Below are 27,600 nucleotides of genomic sequence, written 5' to 3'. Positions count from 1 at the left end.
ACCGAGTACATCCACGTTTGCTAGTGATAGGCGTGTATGGTGCATGGACCGCCTATGAGAATTCACACACCTTGCACATTTTTAAGTGGGCATCTGAAACTTCTTAATCATAAACTTTTCATAACAATATATGTATATTTTATTAACTAGATGTTGAAAATGTTCAACATTTTAAAAATGAGATAGAGGGCACCTGGGTGGCACAGTCACTAAGCAGCTGCCTTTGGCTCAGGTCATGATCCCAGGGGCCTGGGATGAAGGCCCACATTCCTGATCAGCAGGAAGCCTCCTTCTCCCTCCACTGCTCTCCCTACTTCTGTTCTGTGTGTGTGTGTGTGTGTGTGTGTGTGTGTGTCTACCAAATAAATAAATGAATCTTTAAAAAGAAAATGAGATAGGAAAGGATCGACTTCATTGGAATAACATTTGCCTGCTACAAGTTGATTTTTTTTTTTAAAGCAGAACAGTCTCATTTTTTGTTATTTTATTTCCCAAACCACACTGGAATGGAATGAAACCATAAAAATCCTTACTTGTGCTTTTCCCTATTATGTCCCTAAGAATATGTCGTTTAATTTAAATATGAAGGAATGAGTGCCACTAACCAAAACTGATTGTTATTCTGATGTCAGAGCACTTCCAACATCTGCCCAAATCCCCTTTCCGATGTTAACCTTTACCCTAATAAGGAGAGGAAGCCCTAAAGGCAGAGCCCCAGGACTGCCCACAGAAGTGCATTATTTGAAACAAAACTGGTATTTCAACTTTGGTATCAGCCCAAGTCCTACACTCTAATAAGATCTGAGAGGAGTGTCTTGATCTTCCAGGAAGGAGAGGAGTATCCTGATATCAGACCCAAGAATGGGCATATCATCTATCCTACAGAGCACACATGGAGTTTGGATCTGGAAATGGACTCCCTTAAAATGATCTGCACATAAGGATTCTTTATAGAGATTTTTCAACTACCCTTGGGGACATGGTACCCTACACCCACAGATGTAGACAAATATTTTACAAGCTATGCTGGGAATGAGGTGGGGAGAGAAATATGGAGGTTGTTATAGGAAGATAGAAGGTTAAAGGTGAAAGACACCCCCCCCCCCCGTCGTTAACTAATTAACTGCTCTTTTGTTGTGTAAGAGTACCCCTCATCCCCTTGCAATGAAAAGACCCTTCCCCCAGGGTTGAATTCAATGTAACTGCTCTTTTGCCTTTCTGTAACCCCTTGGCTTTTAGGGCATGACACTTGTCTCCTGTTTGAACAAGATACCTTCTCCTAATAGCCGAGGCATGGTCACGCAGGCAAGGGGGCTGCATGGTCACGTAGGCCACGTAGACAGGGGGCTGCATAGTCACGTAGACAGGATGTCTTTCTGCTGAGTAATAAGGTCAAACTTCCCCTCTTTGTTTCCCCTTCCCGCCTTTCTCTTCGCGCGCGGGGGTCTTCCAAAGCCAATCCACTAACACCAAGTATGCCTTTTTTCAAATGTTCAAATTGTCAGCCAATCGGCCCCGTCCCATCCGGGACTTGTATGTACCTGTCTATAAAAATCCTGCACCACCCCAGCCTGGTGTGCTCAGCTAGCAGGAGCTGCTGACCACCCGCAGGCGCCTGCGCTACAATAAAGAACCTCTTGCTGTTTGCATCCTGTGGCAGTGTTGAATTCTTGGGTAAGGGCGGGTCTTTCCTTTGGAGGTCCCACCGAGACCATCGGACTCCTGCCCAAGGATCCAACCGACTCCCACCGGGAGGTAAGCTGGCCAGCATTTAAATTTTAATAACTGTGTTCTTGTCTCCTGTCTCGTGTGGCAGTGTTGAATTCTTGGGTAAGGGGATCCAGGGGTCTTTCATTTGGAGGTCCCACCGAGACCATCAAACTCCTGCCCAAGGATCCAACCGACTCCCACCGGCAGGTAAGCTGGCCAGCATTTAAATTTTAATAACTGTGTTCTTGTCTCCTGTCTCGTGTTCTTGTTTGTCCTCTGTCCTGCCTATACGCCTGTATAGGACTGTACTACTACGCGTAGTAGCTCTGTATTCTGGGCAGCTTGAGAAGGAGTTGACGAACTCGGACTTCTCCCCTGCCACCCTGGGGGACGCCCCAGGGATCGGAGGGGCCCAGTTTTTTGGGGCCCCACAAGTATCCGAGGGATACGTCTGTCTGTGGGCCTCAGAGGAAACTTGCAGTTCCTCGCGGCCGTCTGAATCTGTACTTTTGGTGTTGCACCGAAATCGCGCGCGTTTCTCTTTGCCGGCTTGTTAATTGTCTTGTGTGTCTTCTGTGCTTTTCTCGTTGCCCTTTGGGTTTCCCTTGATTTTAAGATGGGGCAAACACTTACCACCCCCTTAAGTCTCACTTTAGGTCACTGGAGAGATGTCCAAATTCGAACCAACAACCTGTCGGTGGAAATCAAAAGAAGAAAATGGCAGGCTCTCTGTACTTCAGAATGGCCACCCTCAATGTCGGGTGGCCCAAAGATGGAACCTTTAACATTAATGTTATTTTGCAGGTCTAAGAGCGAGTCTTCGATCAGGGACCCCAAGGCCATCCGGACCAAGTACCTTACATCGTAGTCTGGGAAAGCCTGGTTGATAATCCTCCTCCTTGGGTCTCCCTCACTCACTTCCCATGTTAATGGCTATAACTGAAGCCAACTGGGGTTGGTCTGGCTCGAGACAGGGACCATAAGGACTATTCCCAAGCAGCTGCCGAAACTCTCTTTGTTTCGGGGAAGTTTCCCTGTGTTCTCTGTCCGACTTAGACTGCTTAACCCCTCCCCCCTTGCTGGTGGGAAAGCATGGCGTCTGCTCCTCTGTTGGGGCTTAGGAGCTCCAAAACCGGGAATCCTTTCTCTGCCTCCTGGCAGCACTTTGTTTCTTCTGTTTCCCCCTTCTCCTGTTTCTGCACCAGTGTGCGTGCAGCCTGCATGACTAGCCTCTAGATCATGCACCATGGCTCCTTCTCTCTTCACTGTCAAGGAGCAAGAAGGGCACCCCCTGGACCAAACACCCCCACTCCAGATCTTCCCACGCATGTCTCAGGTAAACATTCAAAGTGGAATGGGTCCAGGTGAAAAGTAAATCAATGTTGAAACTAAGTTAAGTTTGTTGGTTTAATTAAGATAAGACGTGTCTTTGAAGTTACAGCAGTAAATGTGAAGCTTTTATTCTATCAAAGTTTACAGAAGGTCAGATAAGCTTGTGTTACTTATTAAAATTTGTTAGCAAAGAAATGACTAAACTGGTGGTTAGTTGTCTGTCTCAAATTTCTAATGGGTAATTGCTGAAATAGCTTTCAAAGTCTTTGGTAACCTGAAAGTTTTAAAGTTTCGCTTGGATGACAAATGGAATTGAATTGTGGACATCTATATCTTAACCAAACAGGATAAAAAGCTAAGTCGTTAATTACTGGATATAGGTTTGTGCTTTTGACTTCTTACTGCAAAGAAACTAAGAGTATTTAAATCTGTTGGTAAGCTTGTTTGCCACTTAACTGATTGATAAATTGCCACCTGAAGAATTCTGTTGTAACAGTTCACAATTGGTTAATAACTAAAAGTGTTTCTAAGAATACAAAGTTCTGCTTAGTGTAACTAAGACTGATGGAAATAAGGGAAACTCTGTAGGAAAGTAGATGATAAGTAAGAAAGATTTAAGGAATGGGAATACATTTTGTTGAGGGTAAGGGAAGGTAATTTTGTCCTAAAGGAGATGGTTGTTTGGGAGGAAATGACTCAGGATAAAACCTGAATGCAAAGGAAAATTATAAAAGGTTTGTGAACGGAAATCTTCACAAAAGAAATTTTAGATATGGTCAGGACAGACTAAAAAGAAAGAAAAACAGCCTCCAAGGTAATTTAGCACTCTCCTGGCCTGCCTCCACACAGATTATACTTCCAAGTATAAGGGCCATTTGGCCTTGAGAGATTAAGGAAGCAGCCCAACCTTGAGGGACTGGGAAAACACCCTGTTACCATCCTCCCTTGCCTGTAACCATAGAAACTCACTCTAATCTGTAAAGAGTGAAAGAGGAGACTGATTACCTCCCATTAGCCAGAGATGCCCAGAAGGGGAGGATATCCAACCTGTTTGAATCTGAAGAGTGCCTGACTGTGTGAATGTGTCTGTATGGCTCCACCACTTCGGCTACGGAGTCTGAGTGGGCTGCACCTTGAGTCTCGCGGGGCGTCATATGGCATAACGGTCATCTACTCCACGGAGTAGCCTGGTCCGGGGTTTATACGGACAGGCCTTAGCTAAGACGCTCCTAAATTCCCATGAGGGATGGGAACAGGACAGAAGGGGAAAGATCCCCCTCCTTTGTCTGCGACATCATTCATGATGGGAGGGAAACCCAGAAAACTCCTATCTTAAGACTGCACACTTAGAAATAAAATAAAAAAGGGGCAAAGTTTTCTTAGCTAATTGATCTGTTAAAAAGTGTAAATGGTTTTCTCTTTGCCTGCCTGGAAAATTCAGTTCCTATGTTTTGTTTTATCAGGTGTTTAACATCCCTAATTATATTTAGGCATGTGTTTTTAAACTTTCTAAGGTTTTAGCAAATGTTGACAAGATTTAAATTGTAAATCTCTTTAACTCAGGCTTTTTCTTGATATGTGACGTTGCTCATGAAGTACTACTGAACCAGTGATAAACCTTGGGTTACATTTGGGAAAATGCTATAACTATTCTAGAGATTCTATGCACTTCCTAAAGTTTTAATGTTTTGAGAGATCATCGCTTGATATTGTAATTATGGGAATGTTATGTGTCACAGAAATTGTAACCTGATTTTCTTGCAGCTAAATTGTAAACTCCCATGTCTCTTTAGCTCTAACCATATCCATTCTGAGTTTTTGTCATTTATAATTGTTTTAATTTTCTTGTAAAATGAGTTTTATCTTAAAGGAAATTCCTATAAAGGACTTTCAGGACAAATACAGATATTTGATATACTTGAAAATCCTAAAACTGAAATGGGTAAGAATTTCCAGAACTAACTAAAGCTGCATTCACCAGATTTAGTAATATGGAACTAAATGAACTAAAAGATTATAGTGTTGTGTCTCTTAATGTTTTCTCTTACTTTAAACATTGCTGGTTCTCTCTAATGTTTGCTCTTCCAGACTAGGGATACTTCCTCCTAGTTATCTGTAACTTATAGAGATGTGAAAGTGCTCAAAGCATTCAAGCTTTTCTCTCTATCTGAACCCTCTGAAACCAAAAGGTCTCAGTAAGCATTCTTCCATGGCAATCAGTCATTTGCATAAGTTCAATAAGAATCTGTTCTCCTTGTAACAGGACACCATTGGAAACTGGTTATTTTACCAAGGCTTTGACTGGAATGTCATATTTGAGAAAGACATGCATAGACTCAGATATGACCAGACAGCTTTAAGGAACTAAGGTTGACTTTATGAAACCTGGAGCCATAAAGCCCCTTGGGACTGTTGGCCTGATACCTTGCTTACAGAGTTTCCAGCAGCCTCACCAGGTGAGTAAAGAATGTCACTCCTTGGTAGGTGCGGAGACTCAGAAGAGGAACTCGCCCAAATCAACAGGTATTGCAGGCATGCCTGATGGCAAGTACAGGGCTTGGCTTCTGGCCCAGAGAGGCTACTAAAAGTTCAACCTAGAGATTCCTTATAAGAAGTTCCAGCAAAGCAGATTCTAAAAGATCTATATGATCACACTCAACTGTTCTTGCTGAGCTTATGTAAATAATGGGCCAAGTTTGTTAAAACTGGACTTGTTTCACAAGTGAATTAGTCCTGATTTGGCTATCTCTGTAAATGAGGGTTATTTTAAAGAGAAAAATTATGTTTTAGTAACACACCTTTATGGATGTTAAATTCTAGATTTGATTGTCTTTAAATGTTTACCTAAGCTAAACAATTTGAGGTAAACTTCAGAGAAGTTGTACAATAGCTTCTTTAGTCGATCTTACTGTTTTGTGGGGATATTCGCAGACCCCACGGCACATGATTAAACAACTGGAAAATGGGATTAATTCCCTACAATTATATAACTTAACTAACACCTTGTGTGTGGCTGGGATAATGAAATTGCCTAAAAGCCAACCTGTCACACTCCATAGGATTAACTATGGACTTGGAGGCACCGTGGATGACCCCACTTTCTTTATGAGTGGATTGAATGATGCATGGGGAACTCCCCTTATCTCTTGACAAGTTTTCTCACTTGCCAATGATCCTCTGTAATCAGGATATTGTTAAGGCTGGACCACTCAAAGGTCTTCTTATTGGTTTCATCCCTTAGTCATATTTATCCTAGAGGCCACCTCTGTTGAGGTGCAATTGCAAATAGATGCTTTAGCTAAGCATAGAACAGCCCTCATAAAAGGAGGCTCAAAGCTCACTATGGGACAGTCCCTGACTGTAATGATGTCACATCAGGTCCAGATTTGTCTTAGAAGCCAAAGACCACCAATGGATGATGGAGGCCGACTTACTAAATACTGGGCTACACTAACAGATATGCCGGAAATAATACTTAAGACTTGTCAAACTTTAAACCTAGTTACCTGTATGCCCGAACCTGACCACTGTACTTCTTTCTCTATAGAGCAAAAATGTTCAAAGGTTATTGATCTTGCTTATTCTATATGGCCAGATTTAAGATGTCCCTGTTAAAAATACGAATGACAGTTGGTTTTCTGATGACAGTAGTTTTCATAGAAAGAAATAAGATAAGCTAGGTATGCCATAGTGCTCACTAGCACTTTGCAATTGCCAAAGCCTAAGAATTAACATTTATACTGACTCCAAATATGCTTTCCTGGTACTACATGCTCATGGCGCTATTTGGAAGGAAAGGGGATTGCTATCAAGCCATAACTCCCCAATCAAATATGGTCCTGAGATCATAGCCCTTCTTGAGGCTGTACACTTGCCTAAGGAGGTAGCGGTGATTCACATCAAAGGACATCAGAAGGATATGACCTTGGAATCTAAAGGAAACAACCTAGCAGACCATGCAGCCAAAGAGGCAGCAAAGGGTAAACAGATATTAAGCCTTATACCAGTCTTGACACCAATGGAGTCCATAACTCCAGTCTATTCAGACCAAGAAATTCATATTGCTCAGGAGCGAGGCTATACTAAAAAAATGCACAAGACTGGCTTGTTAACGATGAGGGAAAATTGGGTTACTCTCCTACCAAGAGGACTTCTCAGGATGAGAACTGCCCCAAAACAACCTATAGGACTTAGCCCTTTTGAGTTAGTTTATGGGAGACCATTTCTTTCTGTAGATCTGTTATTAGATGAAGATTATAATGCCTTACTAAACTATTCACTGGAAGCTGGTTTAATTCATAAGTCACTTAATGAGTATACTAATCGTATTCTTCCCAAACCTGATTTAACTATAACTGAAAGCCCACCCCATGTAAATCCCGGAGATATAGTTTACTTAAAAATATTGGAAGTCAGATATAACTGAAAACTTACATCCAAGATGGAAAGGTCCATATCGGCATAATCAGACAGATTGCTGGATCTGCGGAAGTTTGCCTATTTCAAGTACGTCTGGATTACCCTGGTGGGTTTTTCCTTTACAGGGCACTGATTGGCATTCTCTACAAAATTATATCTCAGAGATGGTAGATGGAGATAGCACATTCCGGGATAAATCTATTACTAATCAAAATGTTTCTTCCTGGCCCATGATCAGTAAAACATGGGATTCACCAGGACATAATCAAAGTTTTTCATATTCTCAAACTATTAAAATTCTAACTGGCTTTACAGGCTCACAAGATGATACTCACTGACTAGGGCTTAAGTTACAAAACCCTCCTTATCGCTATACTAAGGATGATATATATCAAACCTGGGATGCGCATCTGTGGTTTACGCCCACGATTGGACGGCTCAGTCAGAAGACAATTTTATGCTGGGAACAAAGAAATCATACGAGTGGTACTTGGGCAAATAACGCACGAGATCTGGGATGGCTACCACTAGAAATGTGTTCCCAGATAATAGTACTCCAGACTACTGACTGGTTTGCTACTGACTGGGTAAGGCGACCTGGCATTAGACGGCCAGCTCCAAATGGAACGCACTGGATATGTGGAACCAACCTGTGGCCCTGGCTTCCTCCAGGGTGGATAGGTCGCTGTACTTTAGGATTTGCCTGGATCCATGGGCGCATTACTAAAACCATTACAACTCCAGCTAATCTCTCCAATTTAAAACAAAGATGGAAGCGATCTGTTTTTAAATGGTATAATCACTTAGCATCTATTTTTGTTCCATCTGCGGGACTAGAGGATGTCAGGTGGCATGTAGAAGCCCTTAATAAATATACTACAAAGGCACTCAATGATTCACTAAACAGCATCTCCCAGCAGTCACAGATATGCAAGGCAGTCCTACAAAATAGGATGGCCTTGGATGTCCTGACAGCAGCCCAGGGTGGCACATGCGCAATTATCAAGACAGAATGTTGCGTATACATCCCAGACTATCACAAAAATGTCACAGGAATAATAAAGGATATGAACACCCAGATTAAGGCCCTACAAGATCCTTCTCTCTCTCTCAGTAAATGGTTAAGTTCCTAATTTGAAGGAGGACTATGGCCGAATCTCCTTTTCGGGCTTCTCATTCTTATTGCTTTATTAATCTTAATATGTTGCTTTGTTCACTGTTTCTCTACATGGTGCCGAGGCTCCATTGTTACAATGACTTCACCACAACAAACGATCCTTTTCGCGCGCGAGGACGCCTCTTCACTGTCAGCGCTGGATTCAGCTGCCTCCACCTTTCATAACTCCCTTATACATTCCTACCCTGATCAATATTGACCCCAGTAGGTAGGGACAGCTCTGCGCCCCTATTCAGCACGAAGAAGTTACAGAAGATGAGACCTTCCACCTTCAACCCCCTTAAAGATTTCAGGGTCAAGATTGTTCAGGGGGAAATGAAGGAGCAGGAGGCTGGCTGAGGAGAAAGAAAAGCTGGCGCCTTGCACCCCACTTAGTGCAAGAAAAGGACAAATGGATATAAGATTCTATCCATGATAAAGAAAAAGGGGGGAATGAAAGACCCCCCCCCCGTCGTTAACTAATTAACTGCTCTTTTGTTGTGTAAGAGTACCCCTCATCCCCTTGCAATGAAAAGACCCTTCCCCCAGGGTTGAATTCAATGTAACTGCTCTTTTGCCTTTCTGTAACCCCTTGGCTTTTAGGGCATGACACTTGTCTCCTGTTTGAACAAGATACCTTCTCCTAATAGCCGAGGCATGGTCACGCAGGCAAGGGGGCTGCATGGTCACGTAGGCCACGTAGACAGGGGGCTGCATAGTCACGTAGACAGGATGTCTTTCTGCTGAGTAATAAGGTCAAACTTCCCCTCTTTGTTTCCCCTTCCCGCCTTTCTCTTCGCGCGCGGGGGTCTTCCAAAGCCAATCCACTAACACCAAGTATGCCTTTTTTCAAATGTTCAAATTGTCAGCCAATCGGCCCCGTCCCATCCGGGACTTGTATGTACCTGTCTATAAAAATCCTGCACCACCCCAGCCTGGTGTGCTCAGCTAGCAGGAGCTGCTGACCACCCGCAGGCGCCTGCGCTACAATAAAGAACCTCTTGCTGTTTGCATCCTGTGGCAGTGTTGAATTCTTGGGTAAGGGCGGGTCTTTCCTTTGGAGGTCCCACCGAGACCATCGGACTCCTGCCCAAGGATCCAACCGACTCCCACCGGGAGGTAAGCTGGCCAGCATTTAAATTTTAATAACTGTGTTCTTGTCTCCTGTCTCCTGTGGCAGTGTTGAATTCTTGGGTAAGGGGATCCGCGTGTCTTTCATAGAAAGTCTTTGTTTTGGGTTTTTTTCCTTTTGTTTTTAAGAAAAAGGTCATTTGTCTTCTGACTGGAGGGATCCATTGGAACGAGAACTTGATATTGACCCTGGGAGTGGAGTCCTGGAGAGGGCTGGAGGGAACAAATCCCAGGCACAAGGAAGAACAAACCCCAGCTGGGGATGTCTGCTCTTCTCAATAAACCTGTTCTGTCTTCAACTCTTTCTGTGTTTCTTGTACATTTCTCCAATTACCATGTAAGTTCCATGATGCCAGGGACTTTTCTGTGTCGTTCACCACAGATTTACAAACACTCAGGGCAGTGTAGCACACAGTAGGTACTGACTAAATATTTGTTGAGTAAATGTCTAAAAACAAATTAAAAATGGATACAAATGTAGGTATAGATTTGATTGGGTGGTGGTAAGATAAGGGAATTCCTGCACAAAGGGCTTTTATTTTCTTGAAGTGTGACACTAGTGATGAAGTTTTGGAACACAGGTGAGGTTTGGTGGGGTGAGGTCCAGAGCCGATGACCAAGAAAGGATTCTTGAGACGTCTTAGGTGCAAATGGTGGTTTTATTAAAACACAGGGACAGGACCCAGGGGCAGAAAGAGCTGCTCAGACAGAGGCATGGCTGACTAGGAGCTGAGGAAGGTGAGGACAAAGTGGGTGTCCAGAAGGACTGTCATATGCTAAAGAAGAATTTCAGGATAAGGGAGACCTGGTTATTGTCAAGTCAAGGCTGTTTTTGCCTCTAATGAGGGAAAGCATGAAGACAGTCGGGAGTTTCCTGGAGATATGTTACATTCCTCCTATCACACATCCTTGTCAGTGGGCTTTGGGCTTAGAAGAAATTCAGTTTTATTACACTTCCCTTCCCCTTAGCCTCCCTCAATTTTATGGAGGGGAGGGTGATGTTAGGGCTTCCGGAAACTGAGGTATGGGTCTCTGGAAGTCAGGCTATTGATGAGAAAGCTTCTTCCTTCCTTGTAAGTCGCTAGGACATTTGTAGATGGAGGGAGACTCCTGTCCTGCAGGACTGGGATCTCTATCAGTTAAGCATCATTTTTCCTTTAGGGCAGCCGGGAGTGCATGAGGAATGTTACACATATGGTATGGGGAGAGGGTGTAGGGTGCCAGTTTCTGCTTTGTCCTAAGCTTGCCTTCTGCTCCCTCATCCCTAGGACAGGAGCTGGGAGTGAGGTGACATAGTTCAGAAGAGGTGGGGGTAGGGATTGTTGAGGCAAGTCTTGAAGGTGTGAAACGGTCATCCATTAGAGGGAAAGCAAACTCACCGGAGAGACAAGGGAGTTTGAAGCCAGAGTTGAGTATCCACTGGAGAATTGTGGTCAAGTGTTTTAAAGGACAGCAGGTTGGCTCAGCTGTATGATTCCTTCCTGGTTTCTGGTGCATGCCGCTGGCATTGGTAGAATCATTTCTAAAGAAACAAAACAAAAGAGGATAAGCCGTTCTTTCAGAAACGATGATGAATCAAGTTTTGAACATGCTGGGTTTTGAGGCACAGGTGGGACATCAGTGAAATAGCATGAGTAGGTAATCAGTTACACGGGCCTGGTGGGTAGGAAAGAAACAGATGGTCGTGTATCAGTGGGAGAGATGTTGGCTAGGGAATGGGAGCTGAAACCAAGGGCACAGTTGATATCACTACAAGAGAGGGTAGCTTGGAAGAGAAAGGTTAACTGAACCCCCGGGGAAACCCTGATGGGAAAGTCACATGCATTTCTCAGGCATGCCAATGTTGACACAGATCATTGTAACTCCTGGGGGCCAGAAGCCATGTCTTTGAGATTCATTCATTCTCTGCCTCTGGCATAGCGTGGGCCACATTGAAGGAAATTCTAAAATTCATTCCGATTTGATTTCATTGCACTTTTCATTTACCAGAATCTTGTCATGGTTTGCTAGTGTATCATTTTCTCGAAAAGATTAAATAAGGACCATTTTACAAATATGAGATGAATGCCTGAAGGGATTTTGTTTAATTCATTCATTAGCTCGGGAACCACTAAGAGGTTACCACCACTTCAAGCAAGAATCTCAAGGCAGACACATATACAATCAGTAATACTTAAACGAATTTGCTTTGATAGATGCAAATAGATATGCAAATAGAATGCAAATGGATGCAAAACTGCCTTCTACCAAAGGAAAGGGGGTCAACTGTACTTCCAGTGGACAAAATTCATTTACATATAGCTAGACAAGATCATCTGCATCCACATCAATTATGTACAATCTATAGAGTTGCAAAATAGCTCAAAGACAAGAAAGGCACAGAATATCCCATAGAATTGGTCAGCCCAGAAGGGTACATGAGACAACACCTGTTTTCCCTTGGAAGACACTATAATCTTTTAGGTTCATTTCAATGTCTTTCGTGATTTTGCCTATGCTTTAAAAGAAAAAAAAGTTACCCTTATCATTCTTATTAGTTTGAAAAAAACTAATAAAATACTAGTCTTTTATAAAATACACATGGAAGAATGTTCTGGCACTATCATACCCAATTTGGGGTACTAACTGATTAGGAAGATGAGGCAGAATTTGGGAGCCCCTAGGATGAGTCTGTTTCCGGTTGGAATGGGAAATATTTAAGAATCAAACTAAATGATCTCAAATCCACTCTGGAATGAAACAGGATATAAGGAAAATACAGAAGATGTTGAAATGGACCTGTTGGCTCATTGTGAGCTTTCCTGGTCGAATGGAGACCTCTACCATGATGCTTGTCCTCCATGTCCCACCCGTCCCATACCTGCTATCCTGGCACCACAGGGCCACCAGACTTTAGGCTCAGTCTGCAGTTCCAAATGGAAACCCTCTGTTCCCACAGTAGTGGAAAGGATGACTCTGGTTGCTGGTGGAAGCGTCAGCTGCTTTAGTCCAACAGTTCAAGAGAGGATCAGAAGAGCACAAGGACGATATTGGAAAAAAATGCTCGGACGAATTTCCAGAACACAATATTTCTCTTTGCAATTTTTGAGTGTTCTGTAGCCAACCTGCCAAAAAAAAATGTGAAAACTATAAATAGGAGTGGGAAGGAGAAATGAGGACCTGTCACAGTGCCAGCAAAAATAGGGAACTGAGAATTTTCCAGAGATTCAGAGTCAAAGGGGGTTAATATTTACTTAGAAAAGAATTCGTGGGCACAAGCTCTAGGATGAAATGAAGGCAAGAGAGGCAAGTTAGGGAATCGAGAGAGAGAGAGAGAGAGAGAGAGAGAGAGACTTGAACATAAAAAAAAGTCAACTTAAAGTCTCATTCCTCATTAAGGAAAGTACAGATCAGAGAAGAGGGGAGAGACTGGGATATAGTTGATCGCCGATTGTGTCTGGCTCTGATTAGAAGCTTCGTATCCACTTTTTCATTTCATCTTCCAGCCTGTTTCCTGGATTCCAGCTTCTATTTCCTATGAAATAGTTACCATCACCAAAGACGAGAGTCAAACATGTAACAGTAGTCAAATCTTCAACAGCACGGACAACTAAATAACCAAATGCTGGCCCGGGGACCCCTGCAGAGTCAAGTGTTACACGCCCAGTGCCTGGATCGCGAGGCCATGGTAGGGCTCTTGGGAAGGGTTCAGGGTAGGGAGACATACAGCAGTTTCTGGCCAGAGGCTAGTCACCAAACTTTGTGTGGCTAAAGGGGTGTGTACCAGCTGAATGTCAGCTCCCAGATGAAACTGAGGGAAATGTCCTTTGGGAAGTTTTCCACTGACTCTCTGCCTTTCCTTCATCCTCCCCAGCGTGTTCCATTAGCATTTGGGGTCTGGGGTCTTGCCTGTTGCTCCTGGCTTTGGTGGGCCACGCCACTGCCACAGCCAGGGCTCCAAGTGGCAGTGCACTGTGTGGGGTCTTGACTGTTCACTCCTGACTCTCGGAAGGAAAACAGGCAGCAGGGATTTTCATTCTTTGTTGGCACCTACTCTCTTCAGCAACCCCAAGATCAGTACCCCAGGCTGCACAAGCTCAGGTTCATGTCTTTACCAAAGGCCGGCAATAATTTCAGAAAGGAATGACAATGAAGGTAAAAAACAGTTCAACTACTCGCTCATCTGGATTTCTAGGGCAGGTGGGGTTCCCAGACAACTTTGTTCTGTCGGTCTGGCACCCTTGCCCCCCCTCTCGGTGCCTTGGTGATGAGTGTGGGCCTTGCTGTTTGTGCTGCCTGAATTTGCCCTTGTTGCTTATTAGCACTGTGGCCCTGGGCTAAAAGTCATGCCTCTCAGAGCCAATCGGAATAGCTTATTAGACCTATTGATTCTGGCATAGTGGGCCTGTGCAGAAATCTCTCTTCTTCATCCCTCCTCCTTCTCAGTCTTCCCCTCCTCCACCTCTTCCTCCTCCTTCTTTGATGTGTAAACCAAGGTATTTGGGGAGCAGGGAATGATGTGATGTTTGGGATTTACTTTAAAATATATTCCAGACCTCCCCCCTCCACAAAAACCAAAAATACAGGCACTTTGGGGGCAGTAGAAGGAGGAGGGCCTATGAAACAGTTGGGGAAGCAGAGTGATAAGTACTCCGAAGGGCCGGGATCCTTCTGCTCTACACACTTTGGTGTATGCTTGAGAATTTTCATAATAAGAGTAAACAAACAAAGACCAAATAATGAGGCTTTCATTCCCTATATCCAAATGAGCATAGAATGCACTTTCATAGTTGCTCCCCTGACAATTTATTCTGATTCTCCAAATAAGATTCCAGCTCTCATCCTACCTGTCATAGTCTCTGGATATTGACTGGGAACGTTTTCCTCAACAAGGCCTTGCCAGGCCCACTGCTAGGGAATGTATTGTTTCAGATTCTGTACTCACGTTTTAAAGATTTTTTAAAATTTATTTATCAGAGAGGGGGGGTTAGAGAGCGAGCACAGGCAGACAGAATGGCAGGCAGAGGCAGAGGGAGAAAGAGGCTCCCTGCTGAGCAAGGAGCCCGATGTGGGACTCCATCTGAGGACGCTGGTATCATGACCTGAGCCGAAGGCAGCTGCTTAACCAAGTGAGCCACCCAGGCGTCCCTGTACTCACGTCTTAAAAAAAAAAAGTGACCAGTTTCCCGTTTGGATTGACTCGAATGCAAGACTCACTGTAAGCCATTGTCTTGCTGTGTCCCATCCCTTTCTAAGGACTGCTCGTGCTATCTCTGGGTGCTATCTCTGGGAGATCTCAGCATTGGGAGGGGCAGCCCAGTCCTGGGCTATTACAGCAAAGCTGCAGCCTGAAGGGCGCGCGTGAGATCTGTGGTTTGAGCTGTCAGAGTCTCACAGAGAAAAAAAAGAGAAATGAATCATCATTTGACCATGACATTCCCACTAAAGGGGAGGACAGTGGGAGAAAGAGCAAGGGAAGAGGAAAGAAAAATCTCAAAATAAATGTGGGGTGGATGGTAGGAGGAGGAGGGGTCTCGGAAATTGGGGGCAGGTGTGGTGATCGAACCACAAACACATGATTCCGCCCCTTCTAGAGCGGACTGGACATAAACATGCTCGCACATCTACTTGTCGGCTGCGTTTTGTCGGCCGTCTGGTAGCGAGGTGATTCTTTAAGAGCTCTGAGAACCCAAACTTGTGGCCGCCCTGCAGCTGAGCCGAAGTGGAGCTGGGAGCTGCCCAGACGACCCGAGGCTGCCAGCTGACCACCTTCCTCCCTACAGATCGCTGGAGCCAAGCTCGGCGGGGGAGAAGCCACGCTCGCGGGTGGGTGCCGGGGCTAAGGGCGGAAGCCGGGTTCCCACAGAGGCCTCCGTGCCCAGGTGGCTGCAGCGGCGGCGCCCGGGGACCGGAGGCCTGACACCCGGACGCGCCCCCCACTCTGGACAACCGGCCGCAGAAGTAAAGGGCCAGCATCCCGCCACGGCTATGCTTCCCGCGGGACAATCTCGGGAGAAGGTCCTGGAAGAGGTTCGCAGGCCAATTATCCGAGGGAAAGGACGAGGTGGGGAGGGAGCGCCCCTGACCCTCCCCGCCCTCCCCTCTCCCGCTCACCAGGCATCACCTGTGGCGGGGCTACCCCGCAGAAACATAGGCGAGGTTGTAGTGTCGCCCTCCAGCCACACCGGGCAGGATCACCTGCTGGCTCAGCGGCAGCGGTCCCCGCGCCTCTCTTGGCGAAGGCAGGCGGAGGCGGGCCTGCTGCGGCCTCTTTCTTTGGCTGGGCGCGGGCGCTGCCATGTTGGAGGAAGCGGTGCCTTCTGTGAGGTGGAAACGCGGGGCTTCACCCGTAGCATTGGGGAGCGCAGCCTCCTACCTTTCCTCCTCGCTCGAGTGTCGGTGCTGAGAGGCGGCGGCCGGCGGGATGGAGAGAAGTAAGATGAACCTGCCCAAGGGGCTGGACACGCTCTGCTTCGACAAGGACGAGTTCATGAAGGTGCGCGCCTGGGCTCTGCTCCCCGGAGCCGGGCTGTGGGTGGCCTGCCCTCCTTGGCCCTCCGGGGCCTCTCCTCAGGCTTCTCCTGCGGGCTTCCTGGGCCGTCCCTGCCCCGGACGGGTCCTCGGCGGGGACCTCACTGCACTTCGCAGTGAGTCTCTTGGCCTCGGGTGGGCTAGGTGCAGCCTGGAGAAAGCACTCCTGTGAAATCGTGCACATTGAATGAAAAGGCCTGAAAGTTCAGGGCAAGTGGTTTTGAGCTAAAGGTAAAAGCCCTGGACCCGTAGGACCCGCCTCTGGTACCGTGCGGCACAGTCAGACCGCCGCTCCTCGAGCCTGACAAAAGCCTCCCAGTGCCTTGTGCCCAGAAGCTGAGTGACTGTGCGTTGAACACATCTCTGAACGCACGTACTTACCAGGAATCGGGTCAAAAAGGCACTTAACCTAACGTTTATGCCTGACTTTCGTCTTAAGCTCCCGGAATGAGAAATCTGAAAGACTGTACTGTCCTTACTGGTTCTGGTCCAGTACTACAAAGCATATCAAGCTCCTTTTCTAAAGTTGCCCTACTTCTCTTGGTGAGGTCAGCCTGAAGCTGGCAGCAGATAACTGTAGGACATAAACTTACAGAATAGAAATTTAAACTGAAAAGACTTTACTGACAGGAAAGGTTCATCAGACATAGCCTTGAAAATGTCCCAAGGTTTGAATTAGAGCCAGGAGGAGCTTTATTTGTTTTCTGTATCCCCCTGGGTCTGTACTTAAACTATCAAAACGTATATGTTTAATTTCTAAGGATTGGGATTTAGTAGCTGGTTTCAGTGTTAAAAAGTTTTGGCTCTGCAGGTACCTAAAATTCTGAAAAGAGTTTGAATTTCTTACTTTTTTATGGCTTCAAGTCATAATATGTTTTTTTCTTTTTTGGGTTAACCAGCTAGTTCCTTTTTGATACTTGCATTCAGATCACATCTCCCAAACTCTGGCTTTAAAAGTGCTTATGTCTGGATTCTCTGCGGTGTGGCCATATCATTTTTAATATGTAGGGATGTCTAGACGAAGGTATATTGTACTCTTGTTCTTGTGTGGTGATGTTAAGCCACTGTAATAAAAGGTGTAAATTGAATGGAGTGTCTGAAGGAGAGCACAGAGTGAATTCTCTGATCCAGAAACCTTTTGTTAACGAAGGACACGTGATGAGGAGAGAGGTCATTGGAAGAAGAAAAGGCACACACACAGACTTAAAGAATCTCAAAGCACGGAAGTCTCTTTAGCTTGTCTGTCTTTGGACTTCGTCAGGCTTTCTTTGGGCCTAACACTAGCATTTTCTCACACTTCCTCGCCCCGCCATCTTTCTCACTCTGAGCTGACAGAATGCCTTTGGTCAAAGCAGCTTCGGAAAATAGAAATCTCACAATAGCAGTTCTAAAGTAGGACTTAGAGGTAGGCAGAGAGCAAACTGGGAAAGTGGCTAGAATGCCAGCAATTCCATATTCTTTCAAGGCTCTGAAATTTCTGAATATAATGTACAATTTGTAGTGTTAATGAACGTGACCCCTTCATACATAGAAGGAAAATACATGGAAGAGCTGTTCTGTGTAAAGTGGTATTGATCTTCTATGTGGGAGCTGGAGATAAAGGTTATTTGCAATTTGTGTTTTCGTCAGAGAGATGTTTTGTTAAGTTACAGTTCCGAGGCAGAAATGAGTGGAGAGCTTGCTGTCGGGGTTGTATTTCTACATAGGTGTCTTGTTTGGCACATTTTAGAATGAGACTGGGATGGTTGAAAGGGAGATGGGGTGGGGCAGCGGGTTGCACCTTGGACACTGCATACATTGAGGGGTCCACGTTGATGCAGTCTTCACGGTACAGCTGCAGTCAGGTTTACAGCAGGAAGTTGCATGGTCATATTTGTTGAGTTCGAGCTGACTGGTGGCAGGAGACTACTTAAAAAGTCATGTTTATGAGATCTAATGAGAAATAGAAGGGGAAAGGTATGCAAAAAGGTAGGTGATCAAAGTGCAGGAATGGCAGATGGGGAAGGGTGACCTGGGGCAGAGGCACTGGCAGCATCATATTTTGTTGGCTTAGAAATACGAAAATCCAGTAGAGCCGAGCGACCGAACCCACGAACGAGATGCCGGTGGCCGTGGGGCCCTACGGGCAGTCCCAGCCGAGCTGCTTCGACCGCGTGAAAATGGGCTTTGTGATGGGCTGCGCAGAGGGCATGGCGGTCGGGGCGCTCTTCGGCACCTTTTCCTGTCTCATGAGCGGAATGCGGGGTTGGGAGCTGATGGGCAGAATCGGGAAAACCATGATGTAGAGTGGCGGCACATTTGGCACATTCATGGCCATCGGGATGGGCATCCGATGCTAATCAGAGCAATGTTTGCCCAGTACAGCTACCCCTTCTCATCAGTCCCAGCTCATGTACTATAATAAAACAAGTCTTTGAGTAAAAAAAAAAAAAAAAGAAAGAAAAAAAAAGAAATACGAAAATCCTTTGGGTTGACAGCCAACTAATAGATGAGCAGGACATAAGGTATTGGTAGTAGGGGGAGAAAGTGGCATAACAGATAAATTAGACCATTTACATGGCTGTGCTATTGACATCACATGTAGCCTTCCTCTTCCATCTCAACATATGACTTCATCTCCAGTCGTACAGAAAAATTAGCAGCCATCCCACGGGACCTCCTCCATCCTGCTGATCATGATCCCATTCTTGTATTTGTCCCCTTCTCCTCCTCGCCTGGTACGGGGAGGGGCTCTCCTTCCTCCTCAGGTTCAGTCTCCACTCTGGCTCAGAGTCCATGCCCTCCCGCCCTTCCAGGAGCCTGCGAGGATCCTCTCCCCTGCACTCCTTCCCATCACGCGCTCCTGTTTGATCCTTTCCCACTTGAATGCCCCACCTCTACGTATTGCCCTTTCAGTGTCGCACATCACAGCCAGTGCTCAGGGGTTGACTTGACTTTCCCACCTTCCACCCTTCAGGCCCTGTCGTTCCACTAAAGAGTTCTTACCAAAACTGTTTCTAAGTCGGCACACCTGACCTTTCTCTGTCTCCTTACTCGACATCACAGTAGACCAAATGCTCTGCATTGCTTCCTGTCTTTCTTCTACCTCTCTGATGTGTCTCCTGTGCAAAGTCATGCTCCTGGTAGCCACTGAATGCTGATTATGGGCTCAGCCCTGTGTTCCTTTCTTTCCCTAGATGACCTTTTGTGCAGCTTCATGACCACCTATCAGCAGGTAAGGCAGATTCCTGTCTCTGGCCCACACGCCTCCTGAGCACCAGTTCTGTGTATCGGACTTGCTGACCTTTCTTCTCGGATGTGTCTGTGGCCCCTCAGACTCATCAGGTTCAAGACGGAATTCATGAGCACCTCCTCCACTAAAAGCCACCTTTCTTATTCTATTGCCTCTCTCGGTAAACACTTCATCAGTTTAGTCTGGTGTCGGGAAACCAGAAGTCAACTCCTACTCTGTCACCTTTTCAAAATCTAGTCTGTCACACCAAGTCCTGTGGATTTCGCTTCCTAAACCTCTTGAACCCATATACTTCTTTCCATCTCTTCTCGAACCTTTGCAGTGCGCCCTTGCCATCACACCGTAGAAGCTTCTCACCCAGTCTCCATGCGCCTTCCTTGTCTTTCTGGCCCCTGGTCTACACTGCAGGCAAGCCACTCTTGTCAGAATACGGATGTGATCTTGTATGTACCAGGTGACTGGTCAGTCCACCGGCTCTTGAAAAACCATTTTCCCACGCACTCGAACGTATTTCAAAGAGAATCAGTCCCTCATGGGGTAGTTTTCCTTGGTAGACAGTTTGTTTCTGCGCTGAGCCAGTCTGCCTCTTTCAAACTTCTCTGTGTCAGTTCCTCTCTAGAACCTGTTGCTTCGTTGGCACCCCGGGTAGGCACATGAAGACCTTTTCCATGAGAAGTGAAGGCAGGAGCCCTCTGGATGGTGAATGTATGTACCCTCATGTTCCATAGGTAAAAGAACCGTGTGTGGGGGTGGGGGGTAAGTCCTTGAGGCTCCTCCCTGTTCTAATTGGGTGAACTGGGAATTTTGAGACAGGAAGCAGGTCCTGTGTGTCCTTGTTTGCAGGGAGCATGCATCCTGATGGACAAAACGGAAAAGGGGAAGAATGAGCAGCTGCTCAGATCTGTTTGTACTGTGCTGGCTGATTAGCTGTGACCTGCAGATGTGGGTCCCATCCTCGGCTCTGCTCTCTGCCTGCTTATGTCTGACTTGGAGCAAATCACTCACCTCCGGCCTTCTGTTTGCTTGTTAGTATAATGAGGTGGTGCTTATCTATGTGATCTTTGCTGGCTCCTCTGAAAAGACTCTAGTCCATCCTGGCTTGCAGATAAGGAAACTGAGGCCTGAGGTGTGATTACTTCCTTTAAAGCCACACAGCTAGTTGGGGTCAATCACAGGCCAGATCTCCTGACCCCCACACATCAGTCCTTGGAAATCCTACTGTAATATGTTCCTTTCCAGAGGCCACAGGTGGGAACTGAGGGAAGTGGGACAATCCGAACATTAAGAATAGCGCAGAAGATGGCACAAGGTCCGCATGCCTTGGCACCTGCATTTCACCAAGAGGGCCATCACTTACCTTAGAAGTTCCCACAGGGCTGGTGATCTGGATGCCTGGCCTGGAGCTTAGCTACGGTAAATGGGACCAGAGGGAAGTGATGGCGGTCTGAGGTGGACTTTGTTGACGGCGGTTGGAGATAGCAGCTGACAGAGGAGGAAGAGGGAAGAGTGACAGACAGCAGATAGCCGCAGGCCCGCAGGTCAGCCACTGTTGCTCCGGGTCGCCCATCCCCAGGAGCCGTCTTCGTATCACAGGAGCTGAGTGCTTACCCTGTGGGTTCTTAGTTCGATGTCACGTCTTGATGAAAAGATTCCATTCTCTTCCGCATCAGTTTGAGACAGACATCGTAATGAAATTCTAATTAGCCAAATATGGAATGTAAGCCTGGAACTCATTTTATAGAGAAATTTTCTTATGTGAACTACTTTCCCTGATGATAGAGGAGTTGTGACGATGTAACATCAGATAAAGTTTATCTGATTGGCACTTGTAAGAAGGGTTCCGGGCAAAAAAGAACTGTTTTGTTGTTGTTGTTGTTGTCCTCCCTTTTGATCTTTCCTTTCCATTCCTTTTCTTTTTTTTTTTTTTTTTGTCTCGTGAGCGGTCATCTGATTTATAAAAAGATACAACAAAAAGTAAAATGGTACAAGATAATCAGTTTCAAAACATAAAAAAGTGAGTGTCTTTAGCCATAGCTCAGAACAGAGGAACTGGGTAAGGAGAATTGCTTGTATGAACTGGCAACAGGAAAAGTTGGTAAAGGAGAGCTGAGGAACTCTATTAAGACATAGGAGTGAGGGGCTCTGTCATCATCTGGCATTCGCTCAGTGTCGTCTATATGGTTAGAGATGTCCATGATGGGAACTCCAGCAATCTTCTGGGTCTGGGTCAGCTGATGCCACAGTGTAACACTCTGAATTACTTCCATACTGAGCAGTCATCTGCATAGTTTGTCTTGTGTGTACGTGGTAATTGTTTGAATCTTGGCTCTTTCGCAATCCTTAGAGCCTCTTGATACTTTCACCCCGGTTTCTCAGTTTCAGCCATTACACAGTCAGTTGTACAACTGGTACACTTGGCACACAGCCCGTCCATCATTGACCGGTCAAGTTTGGCCTAAATAGAAAAGTTGATAAAGTCGGTACCAACCAGGATGTGATAAGTCGGCCCAGTTGTGTGTTTATATTGGAAAAAGCAGGAGGGGTGTTGGGGGACTTCTCTTTCCTTGAGTGCATGGGATCCTTCTTTTCTTTCTTTTTAGGTTTTAATCTGTCCTTCTCTCGGAGAAGGATCTCAGAGCTAAGCATTCGCTTCCCGGTCACATACTTGCTTGCTTTCTCTTGCTTCCCCATGTTCACACAAGGCCCATTTCTCCTTGCTTTTGATTTTCTAATTCACTCTTTGTAGTACCATAAAACTTATTTAAATAAAATGTTGGCCTACTAAGTTATTGATTATTAGTAAGTTCTTTGTTCAAAATTTGAGAGCAAGAAGTATTATGTAAATATATCTTTTTGTTATTTAACTAGTCTTACAGCATTTAGCATCAAATTTCTTGAAACATTTAAACAAATTAATCACAAACTGGGGCTTGGGCTCTTTCTTTCTTTTCTTTTTTTTTTTTAAAGTAATCTCTATACCCAACATGGGACTTGAACTCACAACCCTGAGATCAAGACCTGAATGCTCCAGTGACTGAACGAGCCAGGTGCCCTTTGGGCTTTTTGTTTTTAAGTTCCTCAGGTGAGGGGGTGCCTTAGTGGTTCAGAGGGTTAAGCTTCTGCCTTCAGCTCAGGTCATGGTCTCAGGGTCCTGGGATCGAGCCCTGCATGGGACACTCTGCTCAGCATGGAGCATGATTCTCTCCCTCTCTGCCTACTTGTGATCTCTCTCTCTCTGTGTCAAATAAATAAATAAAATCTTAAAAAAAAGTTCCTTAAGTGATTCTAATGTGTGACCAGTGTTGAGAACTCTAGCACTGGATAATTCCTTTAAATAGCTCAAGAAATTAATTTTGAAAAGTGAACTAAAAGCCTACATAGATTATGATTGGTGTTAAATTGGGGGGAAAAAGATATAAAAATAAGAAATCAGCTGGAACAGAGTGTAATTAGGTACTCAAATATTTGTTAGATGGATAAATACATTTACGGAATGTAGGGTTTGTGTTTTTTTTTTTTTGTCTCTTCATAAATATGTCAAATGGGTATATAAATTCAACAAAGGAGTTTGATATAAAATTGATTAAAATGTTAGAACAGAAGTTTTTTAGAATTTCATTGTTACTATTTCATGATGCTTTTAAGATGATCTCTCTGTAGATGGTGGGAAGATCTTGTTAGCATATGTTTTTAATTTCTCAAGCTTGAATAATTTAGTTCACTGAACAAACATTTAGAATGAGTTTTGGGAGACACAAGTCCTAGATTATGTCCCCACCTAGCTGGGGCAGAGATTTGAGAGAAGGGGCTGGAGGGAAGATCTCCAAGGACATTTTTGTATACATGCTGATACCTTGGGCGGGAACACTCTTTTCACACTTCCTGTGGCTAGCTCCTTTGTGTCATTTGGATCTCAACTCATTGTTCTATATTTCCTGGTTCATCCAAGTTAAAATACATCCCATTTGTCACTCAGACCTTTACTGTGTCCTGTTTTCTTTTTAGCTGTGATCACTATTCATTAATCATTATTTGATCACTGCTCATTAATATAATGTTTGTTTACATATTTATTTTCTCATTTCTGCATTAGAATATCTGCTCCTTAAAAGCAGAGACCTTGTCTTTTCTTTTCATGACTGTGTCCCCAGGTCTTAGAGCAGAGCTGGAGTTGCATGATAAATATTTGAGGAATATTTATGGGATATACAGGGACATTTATTCATCTCTGTTGCCATTGTTTTCAAGAATGGTTGGAAACACACACATACGTGAGCTCACACAAACTTTCTATGTCTTTCAACCCCTATGTAGTGTGCAGATTAGTGCTTAACTATTTTGGTTTTTTGTCTCGATGAAATGGGACATGTTTCAGGGCAGAGCTCATAAATTTCATATGCCCTCTTAGTACTTCTCATCATTACAGAGTGATGGTTCTGGGGGATTCTGCTTCTCGTGGAGATAGTATATAGTGATTTTATAAGTCCATGTATCTGGGAAGGAGTGTTTTACTTCTTGGCAGCTTAGAGAACTTCAATCTTTCCACATTCCATGTAATTTTCATAGCATTAAAGCTACTAATTTCAGATTATTGGTAAGTTTTAAATGATTAATTCCCAGGTTACTTTGAATTAGTCTTTGTTTGCCATCCCTGATTGCAGCTAAACTTTTAAACTCTACTTGGTTTTAATTTTGAGTGATGTCACTGCTTCTCTTATGGTTAATGGTTCTTAATTACCTGCAGCTTGTCTGGTTTGCTCATTTATTTTCCTGTGTTCCAACACCTCTTGTGATCTCTCAACTTCTGGCCTTTTGGGGGATTTGTACTTTAACTGGGTTCAGATAGGAAATACCCCTGAGTACAAAGAGAAGTTATTTTTCTTCTAACTTCACTATCTCCTATTATTAATGTATTACATTGTTGTGGTACATGTGTTACAACTGATGAACCACCAGCATTGATACAGTATTAATTAAAATCCATGGTTTACATTAAGGTTCACTCCTCTTTCTATAGTTCTGTGGGTTTTGACAAATGTATAATGTTATTTACCTACTGTTGGTATCTTACAGCCTAGTTTCATTGCCTTGAAAACCCCTGTACCTCATCTATTTGTTTCTTCTCCTCTCTCTGCACCCTCCTCCCTCACCCCTCAGCCCGGGATCTTTTTACTGTCTAGAGTTTTACCTTTTCAGAGGCACCTGGCTGGCTTAGTTGCTAGGGCATCTGACTCTTGATCTCGGGGTTGTGAGTTCTAGCCACCACATTGGGTATAGAGATGACCTAAAAAATAAATAAAAATTAAAATGTTGGTTAATTTTTACCTTTTCCAGAATGCCATAGAGTTGGAATCATATAGTATTTAGCCTTTGAGACTGGTCTTTCACTTAGCAATATGCATTTAAGGTTCTTCGAAGTCTTGTGGCTTAAAAATTCATCTTTTAATTGTCGAATAATCCATTGTGTGGGTGTGGCACAGTGTACCTGTTCACCTACTGAAGGAGATTTGGATTGCTTCCAAGTTTTGGCACTTCAGAGAATAAAGCTGCTGTAAACATCCGTGTGCAGGTTTTTGTGTGGACACTAGTTTTAAGCTCTTTGGGGTAAATACAAAGGAGCACAATTACTGATCTTATAGTGAGAATGTGTGTAGTTCTGTGAGAAACTGCCAAGCTGTCTCACACAGTGCCTCCCATTTTGCATTCTGACCAAACAGTGAATGAGAGTTCGGTTGTCCCACATCCTTGCTAGCATTTGGTATTACTAGTGCTTTGGATTTTTTATATTCTACGTGATATGTAATAGTACCTTGTTTAAATTTGCAATTTCTTAATGACATACAAAGTTGAGCATCTTTTCAGATCCTATTTTTTTCTTTTTTAAAGATTCTATTTATTTATTAACAACACAAGCACACGGAGAGGTAGCAGCAGGCAGCGGGAGAGGGAAAAAAGCAGGCTCCTCGCTGAGCCAGGGGCCCAGTGTGGGGTTCAGTCCCACGACCTGAGCTAAAGGCAGATGCTTAACTAACTGGGTTTCCCAGCCACCGCTCTTTTCACATTTTTAAATTAGGTTTGATTTCTTGTTGCTACTAAGACATCTTTATATTATATTTCTTATTTTAAGTCCTTTACCATGGATGTGTTTTGCAGATATTTTCTCTACTCTGTGACTGGTCTTTTCATTCTCTCTCTCTATTTTTTTTTTAAGATTTTATTAATTTGTCAGAGAGAGAGCGAGTGAGAGCGAGCACAGGGAGACAGAGTGGAAGGCAGAATCAGAGGGAGAATCAGGCTCCCTGCGGAGCAAGGATCCCGATGTGGGACTCGATCCCAGGATGTTGGGATCATGACCTGAGCCGAAGGCAGCTGCTTAACCAACTGAGCCACCCAGGCGTCCCGTCTTTTCATTCTCTTAACAGTGTCTTTTACGGAGAAGTTTAATTTTAACAAAGTCCCTCTCATCAATTTTTTTCTTTCGTAGATCATGCTTTTGGTTTTATATCTGAAAAGTCATTGCCAAATCCAAGGATCCCTACATTTTTTCTTATGTCATCTTTAAGAAGTTTTGCATTTTACGTTTAGGTTTTGTGAAAGGTGTGAAAAGTTTGTTTTTATTCTTTTCATTTGTTTGTTTTTTCTTATCAATGTGCCATTGTTCGGTTCCATTTGTTGAAGACTGTCCTTGCCATTGAGTTGCCTTTGCCTGTGTGTGTGAATGTTTTTCTGGGCGCTCCACTCTGTTCCAAGCACCTGTCTCTTTTGCCGGGCACCTTCTGTCTTAATCACTATAGCTTTAATAGTAAGTCTTGAGATTGGGTGGTGGCAATCCTCAATTTCCTTTTTTTCCCCGCTCTTTAATATTTTGTTGACTACTCTGGGACTCTTGGTTTTCCAGTTTTCCATCCAAATTTTAGAGTCAACATGTTGGTATCCACAGAATAACTTCCTGGCATTTTGATTGGTATTGCATTGAGTCTGTCAATCATTTTGGGAAGAACAGACCTCTTAACAGTATTGAGTGTTCTTACCCAAGATTATGGACTTTCTTTCCACTTCACATCTTACCTTGCTTGTTATCTTTCATCCGAATTTTATACTTTTTCTCATATAGATCTTGTGCATATTTCGTTAGATTTGCACCTAAGTATTAATTTTTTTTGGTATGCTAATGTAAATGGTCTTGTGTTTTTAACTTCAAATTCCACTTGTACATTGCTGGTATATACGAAAACAATTGACTTTTTAAATTTTTTAATTAAAATTCAATCTCATTAACATATAGTGTACTTTTAGTTTCATGGTTAGAATTTCGTGATTCATTGGTTGCATACAACACCCAGAGCTCATCCCAACAAGTGCCCTCCTTAATACCCCTCACCCAGTTACCCCAACTTTCCCCTCTCCAGTAACCCTCAGTTTGTTTCCTGTAGTTAAGTCTCTTATGATTTGCCTCCCTGTCTGTTTCTATTTTTCCTTCCCTTCTCCTGTATTCATCTGTTGTTTCTTTAGTTCCACATGTGACTGAAACTATATGGTATTTGTCTTCCTCTAGTTCCATCCATGTCCTTGCAAATGGCAAGATTTTGTTCTTTTTGATGGCTGAGTAATGTGTGCGTGTGTGTGTGTGTGTGTGTGTGTGTACACCACATCTTCTTTATCCATTCATCTGTTGATGGACATCTGGGCTCTTTCAATAGTTTGACTATAAACATTGGGGTGCTTTTGGCCCTTCAAATCACTTTGTGTACTTTTGATAAACATCTAATAGGGCAATTGCTAAGTCGTTGGGTGGTTACATTTTTAACTTTTTGAGGAGCCTCCATACTGTTTTCCAGAGTTGCATTCCCACCAACAGTGTAGGAGGATTCCCATTTCTCCACATCCTCGCCAACATCTGTTGTTTCCTGAATTGTTAATTTTAGCCATTTTGACTGATGTAGGGTGGTGTCTCATTGTGGTTTTGATTTGTATTTCCCTGATGCTGAGTGATGTGGAGCCCTTTTTCATGTGTCTGTTGGCCATTTGGATGTTTTCTTTGGTATGTTCATGTCTTCTGTCCATTTCTTGACTGGATTTTTTTTGTTTTTTGGATGTTGAGTTTGATAAA

General features: G+C 44.1%; 2 protein-coding genes, 1 long non-coding RNA gene and 1 pseudogene across 3 annotated transcripts in view; 2 read left to right on the top strand and 2 right to left on the bottom strand.

Annotated features, from left to right (window-relative positions):
* LOC131822047 (conserved oligomeric Golgi complex subunit 2-like) overlaps positions 1–27,600 on the bottom strand; it is a 502,532-nt gene that overhangs the window by 184,946 nt on the left and 289,986 nt on the right. The gene's annotated exons all lie outside the window — the stretch shown is intronic.
* On the bottom strand, positions 10,597–11,735 carry LOC131822060 (uncharacterized). Its single transcript, XR_009350081.1, has 2 exons — positions 11,128–11,735; positions 10,597–11,024 (listed from the first exon to the last, which is right to left on the bottom strand). It is a non-coding gene; the product is annotated as an uncharacterized LOC131822060 (long non-coding RNA).
* LOC131822046 (conserved oligomeric Golgi complex subunit 2-like) overlaps positions 16,021–27,600 on the top strand; it is a 31,625-nt gene continuing 20,045 nt past the window's right edge. The window contains exon 1 of the mRNA XM_059158435.1: positions 16,021–16,223. Coding sequence (XP_059014418.1) covers positions 16,152–16,223 — 72 coding nt within the window. The 5' untranslated portion in view covers positions 16,021–16,151. The remainder of the gene's footprint in view (positions 16,224–27,600) is intronic.
* Positions 18,269–18,707, top strand: LOC131822055 (reactive oxygen species modulator 1-like; annotated as a pseudogene).

The sequence above is a fragment of the Mustela lutreola genome, chromosome X, assembly GCF_030435805.1.
Source record: "Mustela lutreola isolate mMusLut2 chromosome X, mMusLut2.pri, whole genome shotgun sequence".
Classification (NCBI taxonomy): Eukaryota; Metazoa; Chordata; class Mammalia; order Carnivora; family Mustelidae; genus Mustela; species Mustela lutreola.
This window is presented reverse-complemented; position numbering and strand designations above follow the sequence as displayed.